General features: G+C 43.7%; 1 protein-coding gene across 3 annotated transcripts in view; it reads right to left on the reverse strand.

The window, feature by feature from the left end:
* Nucleotides 1-11,198, reverse strand: part of AIDA (axin interactor, dorsalization associated) — a 34,471-nt gene extending 23,273 nt beyond the window's left edge. For 2 of the 3 annotated variants that reach the window (XM_061991477.1, XM_061991475.1), the window contains exons 1-3: nt 10,991-11,198; nt 7,326-7,395; nt 580-633 (exon numbers count right to left, since the gene is read on the reverse strand). In XM_061991477.1, the coding sequence (XP_061847461.1) occupies nt 580-633; nt 7,326-7,395; nt 10,991-11,100 (234 nt within the window). In that variant the 5' untranslated portion in view covers nt 11,101-11,198. The remainder of the gene's footprint in view (nt 1-579; nt 634-7,325; nt 7,396-10,990) is intronic. The other variant, XM_061991476.1, reaches the window with a different exon arrangement.
* Between the last annotated feature and the right edge of the window lie 120 nt (nt 11,199-11,318).

Raw genomic sequence — 11,318 nt, forward strand, 5'->3', positions numbered from 1 at the left:
GTTGTTTCATTTTGGTTATGTTTTGGTTGATTTTGCATTAAATTATTTTCTGTTTTCTTCCCCAAACCGAGTAGCCTGGTCTGTTTTGTCCTGAACCTTAAGCGGCAATTAAGCCCTCCCTGCCCTCGAGCAATCCTCAGCCTCTTCGGTACTCGAGGCTAATCGTCGCCTTTGTTCCCTGATGGGCCTAAACCACGACAATTCTACACACACATTCTTCCTCGTGCTCTATTATGGTTTGTGAAGCAGCTGAATTAGTGCAAGGATCCCTCGGGGAAGTCTTTCTACCTTGCATACAGGTCAGGAAGACAAACTAGTCAGTTCTGAAGGAGGAAAATGAGGCAAAGAACCAAAGACATAAAATTTGTGGTTAAATTCCTGTAGAAACCCTAACACATGTTTATATAAAAGTTTAAGGCAGGAACTTGGAGCATCATGTTGACAACCTGGAAAGCTCAACTGTTCAAGGGTTTGTTCATTCTGTTTTGGGGTATTTCTGAAGACACTAAACTAGCTTTCAAAAGCTTTACAGTTACCTGTCACTAATCTATGAAGTCATATAGGAAAAAAGTGCTATACCTGTAAAGCTGCACTTCTCAGCTCCAAGCATGTTGCAATTTTAGCTATGGTTTTCTGGAAGAAAAAAAAAGCATATTCAATTTTTAAAAGAAAATATAAATAACTGCTTTTTTCTTGCAAAGATTTCAGATTTATTATACTGTACCAGACAATTCATCATCATAAACTTTTTTTTTACACACAAGGCAGACTTTCTGAAAGTGCAATAGAAGAAACAGACATCTGACACTTAACTCCCCTCCCACAGCTCATCAGTGTAGACAGGGATCATTCACTCAACAGAAACTGTAATAACCTACCACATCATAAATTGTTTACAAACTTGACTGTTCTGAAGTGATTTGTGAGAAAAAAAATTAACATCAGAAACAGCCAGTGTAATAGCTTCCAAGAACTTGAGCATTTTGTTCTAATTTGCCCTTTTAGAGTCATGTCTACGTGTGAACAATCTCAGCAGACCAAGTCAGCCCTCCTCAGAAGTTACAGAAGCCCAGTATATCAGCACTGAAAAAATACAGTTCACTTTTGTGGGTTTTGAAGGGAGAGGAAGTATAAAGGCAGATTATTTTTCTAACTTTCTATTTTTGTAATGAGGACATGTAAACTCCTGAGTGATGTATGAAATACATTGATTCAAACCTGTCAGCTATCTAAAATATCCTCAAGCAGAACTGTGAAGTAATTCCTCATTTTTCATTTTAAAATGTAGAAGAGAGAGAAGGGTTTGGAAATAGCCTGTCGCTAGCAGTCTTACTTTGAAGATGGTGCTACTTAAGCTTTTGTGTCTCAAAGTAAGAAGCTTCAGCAACAGTCACATTTGTTTCTATTACTACCAACTGAAAGGAGGAGTTAAGACTTCCTTAACTGACATCAAGTGGACACAACTGCACGGTGTATTTTACCTCACCTGACCATCACAAGATTGTTCATTAACTAAGAAGTTTTAGTGAAGAAAAACTAAGACTAGCTGCAGAGGTTGGGGCCAAATAAAATTCAAAACACTCTATGGAACATTTATGAGGCAAGAATAACAGCAACAACAAAGCTACAACGAAAAGCAGTTTATTTTCAAAGTAAGTGTTCTCCTCAGAAGGAAGATAAAAGTTGAAATATGCACCTGTAACTCATTCTCTCCTTTTAAATCAGCCAGTTTAAAAACAGCCCCCCACCCAAGCTGGATGCAAGGAGAGAAAAATATTTCCTAGAGCACATCTCCAGCATCAAAGAAGTTTGAGAGTAGGGGCATCTGGCAAGTTACGTGGTATCAGTCAAAAGCCAAAACTTTCCTTCAAAGGAGGATCACATCTTAGGGCTCCAAGAAGTTTATAGCAGAAGATAAAAGCTAGACATGCTTTCGCAACTATCCTCCCCAGTCATCCATCCTAATTCTCCTGCAAGGAGATGTCACTACTCCTCCTCAGTCAGCTCCTGGGCCACCACTGGTTTTGACAGGCCAGGCTAAAAGCTAAATGGCTCCAGTTTCAGTTCACCTTACATCACACTGAAAGTTGAAAGAGTTCAGGAGCTGAATCATAAGCAGATCAGACTTCAATATCTCAAGGGGAGAGCCAACAGCTGGAGTGTGTAAAAGCCTCAGATATCTGACTTTCATCTGTCACCACAGGATCATCAAAGCTTGTGAAGCCATTTCTCCCCAGCTGGTATCTCCTCTCGTCTCCTTGTAACACCCTGCTACAGCATGGCATTAGCCCAGACTTTACATCCTCATAGTTTATATTACTGTCCACCGTGATGCATATTAGCACAGGACACACTGTTTTCTCCTCTATCTACGACATGCCATGTGCAACAGTGTGCTGCTTGGTAATTTTGATCTAGAGTAACGTGACTGTATGTCTGCATGCAACACAGCAAAGTATTACAGCTCTGTTTCTGTGGAGGTTCATTTTGTAGTTTAGGTTCAGTAAACAAACTCCTACCTCCTTGAAATAAACCCAGCGACATAGCAGAGATACATAGCTGGATCTCTAGCACAGCTTGGAAAAACACACATTTTTGAAAGATAGAGGAGTACATACAGTCCTGGATGAAATTTGGCATTTCAGACCCACACTCCACACGAGTGTTGTGGATTTACATGTACCTTCAGGGTGGATGGGAGGACACACCAGGTAGTACTAGAGAAACAGACTCTCAGTCCCTAGGGTAAGAATGCACCACATCCGTCTAATCAGCTGCAGGGTAACAACAGGAATTCCTTTTTATATTTGAGAACATCTGGAAAGATACACTTGCAAAGGTAGAATCTTAAAGAGGAAGGTGTGAAGTAATGGGTAAAAGAAAGGAATTCAGAGGTCCCCTAGGGAAGGGAGGGGAAATCTCTGAGGTTTGACTACAGCTCTAACATTTGCAAAAACCCAGCTGTTCCGAAAGTTTGGCAGTTGATTGCTGAGCAAAGAGCGTGCCCATTCCACGTTCCATCAGAACCTCTCCAACCGCACCACAGAAAAAGGGCGATAAGCTCACGCGATGCCAGCACACAGTCTCTGTGTCTCACCACACAATCAGAATGTGTAAACAGATTTTCACATGGCTCTTCCCCTCCCAGTCTCACACACTGAGCAATAAGCCCGCATGGTAAATGAAGTCTCAAGAAACCATGCTTAACTCCTGTTTCCTGTTAATTCACCAATCAGCTCAGCAACAACTCTGTTCCCCGTCACCTACAGATTAAGAACTGTATATTCGTAAAACTGCCTGAAGCAAGTACCTCCTTAACAGGGTAAACAGCAATACAAAGTCTGCATCCTCTGGCTCCTCGGGGCTGAAAGGCAATAATGGCTCTAGAAACAGATTAATTGAAGAGAGATCAGGAGTCTTAAAATAGTAAAGAATAGGTTTTATATGGAATCTATTGAAATATGGCAAGCTCCCAGCAGGCATTATTCATAACTATTTTTTTAAGGGACCACACCCAACCCAAAAGTTAAAAATGCAGCTAAACACTGCTATCATTTTCAGCTGCAACTATCCCATGCAAAGGTTCAATTTTACAGCAGGGAAAATATTCTGCATCTCATTAGAAAGACTAAAGCCATAATTAACTTTGCTAGTTTGAAATATGTAAGGTTCAGTTTTACGTAAACTTGTGATCACAAAGGGAAAAAGCCAGCTGATCTCGTAGTCAAGGTTTCTTCAGTGCAGTTGTGTGAGTAATGACTGTGCTAACGGTACTGCAGTTAAAGACGTTTGCACAAATACTGAGCCAGAGCAGAGTTTGGCTTTAAAAAGAGGTCTAGGCTGTTAGGAGACCAGTAGTTTAATGAATCATGCAAAGACTGTTCAACAGTGCTCTTATTTCAGCAAGTTATCATTGCATAAAAAAAGCATGATTTTTTACAATACTGAAGCAAACTCAGCCTAGCACAAAAACAGTTACAAGAGAAGCAACAACTGCGGTTAGAAGAGGGCTTTAAAGGTCAAATTTATTGCACAGAGAACTGGGTGAGAGTAACTATAGCTGGAGGCAAGCTGACAACCATGGCCAAACCTAACTGCAACAATTCATGTAGCAAAACACTGTGGCTTGATCATGAATGGAGTTTTTCAGACAGTGAAGGTGAAATAAAGAACAGACGATGCAGACATTAAGACTGAGGTAAATCCACCAGGTAACTGTACCTGTCAATACTCCATACACACAGCTTCTAGGTGATGAAATTATTGCACATCCTCCTTAAAGCTATTGCAGGTGAATAGGTTTAAACATACTGATTTGTTGTTTACAGTATATATCTGTAGAGAATTTTTTTTATATAAAATTCACAATCTCTAAAAAAGGTTCCAGCACTGTCCATCCAAGTCAAGACAGAGCCTACCCTAAGGGCTAAAACTCCAGAATTACATCCAGTAGGAGATATAAGATGACACCCTTCCCCTAGAACCTAAAGATTGAGGAAGGAATGGCAAATTCTGAGAACCAGTCTGCTCTATCAAGGAATGTAGAATACGGTGTTTCAAAGCAGACTTTTCAGATCAAGAGCAAAAAGGCAAGATATGAATACTTTTAAGTCTGAATTCTTACCACAAACATTTATTATAAAGATAAATGATAACTGGCTCACAGTACACCTAGGAAAGAAACTGGTGGTATCTGTCAAGTGTTTTTAGATTAACAGATTGTATGATTACATTAGCAAATAATACACCATCAATTATGGTGTGGCCATATCTGTACTGCAACACCACCTGTGATGCATGAAATAAACCCAAACATGGTAAAAGTTTATGCAGACAGATGCGGCTAGGGATTTGAACCTAGCCTTGTCTTTTCCTTGTAGCAGTAAAGGTCATACTTTTTCCCCTGGTTGTACTGAGGAATCACTGCTGAAATCCATCGTCTTCACAGAGCTGTCAAGTAATAAACAATGACAGCCTCACAGTAATTCTCCATGGTATGGATGGTCTTTTGGAAAGCAGCTAACTGTAAATCTACACAAAGGCTGGAATGAGGGTAGATCAAGCAACTGGAAATCATAGTTAGCTTCACAGCCTTGCCTTCTCCAATCTAGGAAATCCTGTGCACATGCTTGGCTAGTAGTGTCACATAAACATGCCCTGAAGTTTACACACTCTTCTACATTCCGAAAAACAAAGAAGTGGCTCTTATATAACATACAGAACCTCAGGAAGTCAAGATATTAAAGGAAGGTACCTTCTGTAACCAGGAGAAAGTAGCATGCTGGTGGATGCACTGGCAGAAACGTACTTCAACAAAAGCAGCTGGTTTGGTATGTAGATTTTTTTGAAGGGTGGTCAGAGAGAAGACACACTTCTACTCAGCCAAACTGTTTGAAAGCCCAGAATTGTGGTAAACTCTACTCCTACATGCCAAGGGAAGGATACTAGTGATGATAGTAATTGGTCATGATCACTACATTATACTGGCTGAGCTACTGCAGAAATAGGGAAGCCCAGAACAGCAAGGAGCTTATAAAAGATTCTGCTGTACAGTTCTACGTGCTTTTTTCAAAGCAAAAGCAAGACTTATTTTTGTGGGGACTAGCATGCCTCACAGTTCAGGAGGGAAATAGAATGTTCTGTAGCAAAACATTGGGGAATTCAGCTGTATATGTGGCCAATGCAACAGGCACCTATGTTTGATAACCATGCTCAAAGTTTCAGTGCATCAGCCCCTTACTTATCAGAAAAAAAAAAGAAAAAAAAAAAAGAGCAACAAAAATTACAATCTCTATTGTAGGTTCTATCAGCTTTAGAAAGAGGTATCACTCTGCAAGGATTCAAAATAGCCACTCATTTTTTCTTTTCAGAAGATTATTGCTTTAAGCCATGATCATAGTCGCATATCCAACATCTGAGGTCAGTTATCTCTGCTTCCTGAACTCTCCAGGCCTTCCCTCATGGCTGACCTCACTCACTTCCACAATCTGGTCTGAGGTCCTTTCCATCAGATTTGCAGAACATCTGGAAGCAAAGCCCTCTGTGGTTCTGGTTCCCACACTCACAGGAGATGATGCCTTCAGAAGTGAGATTAACAGCTTTGATTTCATGAAGTAACTACATTTTCCAAAGTACCCACCAAGGGGAAATACATAGTAAAGATGACAATAGCTGATAATGATGGAGAAAACTACCAGTAAGGTATGATGGCAGAAGCAATCAAACAGTAAACAGCTGTCCAACTTTAACAAGGCCCCAAAGCCTTCAGTTCAGGAAAGGTGGACGAAATCCTTCTCCAAGATTATGAACCATTTTAGGTTGATCATGAGCCTTATCTTCTTCTTTGCAGAAGTTAAACTGAACATGGAAGACAAGTTCTTGGCTTTTCTTATTGATACATGTTGAGGAAACAGTTACAAACTCCTATCAGTCTATGTAAGGGTATATTTCTTTGTAATGAGTTTCTTTAAGCTCATCAAGTTATATTCCTGCAGCAATAACCTGTTTTCAGGACCAGCATTTCCAAACATGCATCCCATCATTCTAGCACTCTATTACCATAGGTGAGATTCTAGGCTAGCAAACATCAATTTTCAGGCAACACCACTGCTCAAACAAGTGATCTTATGACTTGGAAGTCTGGAAATACAAAGGTTCTCTAATTTCACATCCATAAGAAAAACATGTCTTTATACAGGACACAAAACCGTAGCAGGGCCTCATATCAAAAGATTTTATTTTGCTGAAAATGCTTGAGTGTATGAGACCTCAGCTAGCATTTTTCTCTTAAATCCTGTCACAGGAGAGCATTAATATGATGCTGAGACAAGAAACAGCTTTTTAAACTGAGGGGAGGGAGGAAGGAGTAAAGTAACTCAATATTTTGAAATATTATAAACAAATAAGTGTTAGGGAGCACTCTGCCAGGACCCTTCCTAGTCAGGTGTTACATGTTAAGCTAATGTCCTCCTTACACAGGTCCTCAACGCCTGCAGTTCAAGACATTTTGTATTCAGACTTCACAACATAAATTGTGCTAATGTTGTGTAAGCAAGTTATCAAAAGGTCATCCAAAAAAAAAAAAGAAACACTGAAGTTATGAAGGGCTACAGCCAGCAAGCACAACATTCAATATAACACAGCAGAGCATCTGTCACATCTAATGACAGCAATCGTTTTAGCTGTGCTGGGCTCTGTTTCTGTTTGGGTATTTTGAGGAAGGAAAGAGAGGTCTCATAAGGCTCTGGTCTGTGAGATAAAAAGCCAGTAATACACATTAACATCTATAGGTGAAGCTTCTTGACTGAGCAAACAGTAACACTCACCTTTTGATCTTCTGTGAACTCCGAGTTGTTGTGCTGAGACTGAGCCTCTTTTTGTAGATGCCTTGCTAATCTGGATGAGGGGAAGAAAGTTAGAGAGTAGGAACACAACACAGAAACATATACTTTTCCCCCCAGCCTCCAAAAAATGTTTCAGCCAGAAAGTCCACAGGCAGTTGCTTCAAATAGTTTTTGTTTGGGATTTTTTAACAAAGATTTCTATAACCGTGGTGGGCCATACTTAAAAACATTCAGAAGATGGACAATTAGTATGCAACTACAATAGGCAGGAAAGGCTACATATATCATGTAATATAAAGGGAGCACAGGTAAGAAGGTCCTTCTAGCCAACAGCCCCTCTCTTTATAAGCACTGACCTTTTTCCTCTCCCATCACCTTGGTCTAGAATAACAAACCATACTCCCGATGAAGAGCTACTGTGGCCCAAGGCCACAGGCATTTCATAGGGAGAGTCTGAGGTGTCAGACTGCCAGGAAGTGCGGGCACCCTCAGTGATGGCCTCTCACTCTCTCTCCCAGTGTCTGGCAGCCAGGCACAGGGTGGCCTGGCCCACACTGCTGGGGTGTATTGGCTCTCTCTTATTTGAGCCCGTCAGCGTTGCCTGTGAGCCAGAGCTCCCACCCCTTGTCACCACGGAGGCAGGACTACCAAGGGGTTTGGAAAGCAACAGTAAGCAAACAGCTCCAGAAAGCGAAAGGAAGCTAGAGAGGGAAGCTATGGGAAGAGTTACAGTTTCCGTCCAGGGAGGAAGGAGAATGTTAAACAAGCAAAACCTCTGGGTAATTGTTGCCATTCCCTGTAAATAATCTTATTTTAAAAAGCAGAGGGGGATGGGGGACAGTGGATTGAGGGGAAACCCAGGGGCAGCAGCAGTACTCAGGGCACCACAATACACTTCCGTCTGGAACCTCACAAGTTTGCATTGTTAAAGGGATTCAGCTTTGTGTCACGGTTGCGGTGGGAATTTGCCTGAGTTTTGGAAGGAGTGCTAACATACATATATCAAAACAGATGAACTTCAAAGCCTGTGTCAGAAACAAAAAAAAAAATCAGAACTTATTTATTTACTGAAGAGATAAGAGGACAAATCAACTGAACAACTCAGGGCATTGTCCCCCTTCATAAAGGTGGAAAGATGACAGATGAGTGTACCCAAAGGTACACTTCTTCCCTACCACCCCACTGATATGACACACAGGATATATAGGGCACTTAAAAGTAACAATTTAAGGAAACATATCACCATGGCAGCATCATGCCAACCACAACAGGCAGCACAACAGTATTAACATTTTTGCAAGCACCAGTAACACAGCCCTCTTTCCATTTGTCACCAATTAAATCATCCTAACCCCAGTAAGCACATCTGGCATCCCACTTGAGGCTAGTTCAAAGTTGGATTGGACCAAGTTCCACAACCAGGGACATTCAACAGAGAAGGTATTGCTGACAGCTGAGGGGACTCCTGCTCAAGTAAGCACCTGAACGAACAAGGGCCAACCTTTGCACCAAGCCTCCTGCACTTCCTAGAGTAACAACGACCTGAGCAGATGTAGGCACAGCTGGACACAGGAGGTAAATAACTGTGTTTTACATCAGTAGCCACAAAATTCATAGCCTGAACTAGCTTAGATTTGGGAAAATCTTTCTCAGTGTCAGCAAGCTCACCATAACCAGCTCCTCCCCAGCCTCTCTGGGCTGATCTGTACAGACTTTGCCAACATTAGTGGCAGCCAGTCAACTGCAACAGACTTGTTCTTCCCATCTCAGGTTGCCATTTAAGAGGGCAACGGTGTAAAACCAGGCTCTTATCTCTCTCCAGAGCTAGAGGAAGGTATCTTGCCCTGTACTTCTTATTTGCAACTTCTATTCTATAGATCTATTATTAACTTACCTGCTGTATCTACAAGCAGCAAGATTTGCAGACTGAAAAGGCTCTGCTCCTCACAAGGAAATAGCTCCCTGTAATCCTTTGATCCTTCTCTCCCCTTTCTTCACCCTCCTGGAACCTCAGAGCTCATCTACTGACAACTACTCTGTTGAGTAGAAACTCACTGATAAGGCTTTTAAAAGCAGGCTACAACACAACTACTTTCTTACACCGCACTGCTCCAAAGTCAGAATAAAGCAAAGGTGCAGAGATCACCTCAGTTCTCATATCATACAACTGATGTTTGGAAGAAGTGAACTAAAGTTATACTTCAACTCTCAAACTGGACTGTCTATGAATGTTTAGTGACCTTACTTCTCAATGAAATGAGCTCAGAACAAGAGGCCTGAAGACTTCTCATTCTGAAGAAACGTCATTACATAAAACTGCTATGATTGCCAAGTCAGTTTAAAGCATTAAGATCCAGTGGACTCCTCATAATGTCCACATAAGGGAAGTTATTAAAAATATCTTCTACTTTCTGATGATGTGTTTTTTCTGTTCTGAGATACAGATCTGGAAGAGAACTTCTTTTCCTCCCTGTGCCAAAGTTTGTAGTAACAGCTTGCCCTGCTCTAAAGACCATCAGCAAACTGCAAAGAACTGAACTTGCATCATCCTGCCTAGTGAGTGAATGAAATTATAATATTATAGCATCTCAAGATTATGCTGTATGCGGCCAGCTGCCTAGTTACTTTGAATGGCAACTGAACCGGTAGCCAGTACAGTTACAACCCATAACTTGAATAGTCCTGAGTAGCGTTAGAAGATCTCTCAAAGAGCGTCTCTTCAGCTGACTTTCTCTTAGGCAACAAGTGCAAACTCTCTGGACTTCTTCCAGAAAATGCATCATAAGACATTTAGCCTGCAATACTCTGATCACAACAAAATAACTTTCATCCAGTAGAATGTAGTAGAGAACAGCATTTGACTAAAGCTACCAAGTGTGTTCCATAGGATACCATCAACAGTACCCTACAGTGCCAATTATCCTCTCATACCAAAGGATTTGTGGATGGTGCCATCCCACCCAGCATGAGCCATGGGGCTTACAACCCATTGAACTGGGGCTGCTAGGTTCCCCGCTCTTCCATCCAGGTTTGACTTGGGGTGAAACAAACAAGCATGTAGCGGACTAGTTTTCACCCTGACTGGGTTGTTTGGTTTTTTTTTTAGGGGGGGTCAGGCTGTGGCTTCAGCAGCCCATTTGCCTCAGACAAGTCTCTCTTTTCGCCATAAACACGAAGGTGGGGAACAGAGCGATAGGATGGGGTTACCCTGGACCACCGGTGGTTGTACCAACCACCTCGAAGGCCCGCGCTAGGGGGGGCCCTGCAGCTCCGCGCCAGCCTACTGCCACCGTAGCCAAAGCATGGAACGGTTCCCGCCTTATCCCCCGGCGAGGGGACAGCTCCCGGTCGAGTACTCGCCACCGACCGGCGGTCTCGGTGGAGCAGTTCCCGGCAGCTTCGGGAGATTCCCCCCCCGCCCCGCCTCAGGGGACGTCCCGACCCATGGCCCCAGGCCTTACATAACAGAGGAGATCTGCCGGTAGGGCCTGAGGGGTGTGGGGGGCCGCGGCCTAGGCCCGGTGGGGCTCCCCCCCACCTCGCCTCGGGTCTGTTCCCTTCTCCCTGCCTCTCGCACAGGGCTCGCACGGGGCCCGTGCCGGCGGCCGTGCCGCGGACTGGCGGGCGCCGCCCGCCCCCGCACTCACATCTGGTACTCGTCGATCGCCTCCACCAGCTGCCCCCAGGAGTCGAAGTCGGTGCCTTTCCTGAAGCTGGCGCCCCAGCGCTGCAGGAGGCTCCGGGCCGCCTCCGACATAGCCCCAGCACTAGGGCAGCATGCTCACCCCAGGCCGGGGCACCGCGCCGGGCAGCCGCTCCCGCCAGCTCCGCGCCCGCCGCCGGCCCGGCCCAGCCCAGCGCCGCCGCCGCGACAACCGAACGCAGCGAGCGCCTCCCGCCAGCGCCGCCCAGCGAGTGAGCCTGCGCCGGCCGCGCCCGCCCAGCGCCATCGCTACCGAGGCGCCGGCCCCCGCC

The sequence above is a fragment of the Colius striatus genome, chromosome 2 (assembly GCF_028858725.1).
Source record: "Colius striatus isolate bColStr4 chromosome 2, bColStr4.1.hap1, whole genome shotgun sequence".
NCBI lineage: Eukaryota > Metazoa > Chordata > Aves > Coliiformes > Coliidae > Colius > Colius striatus.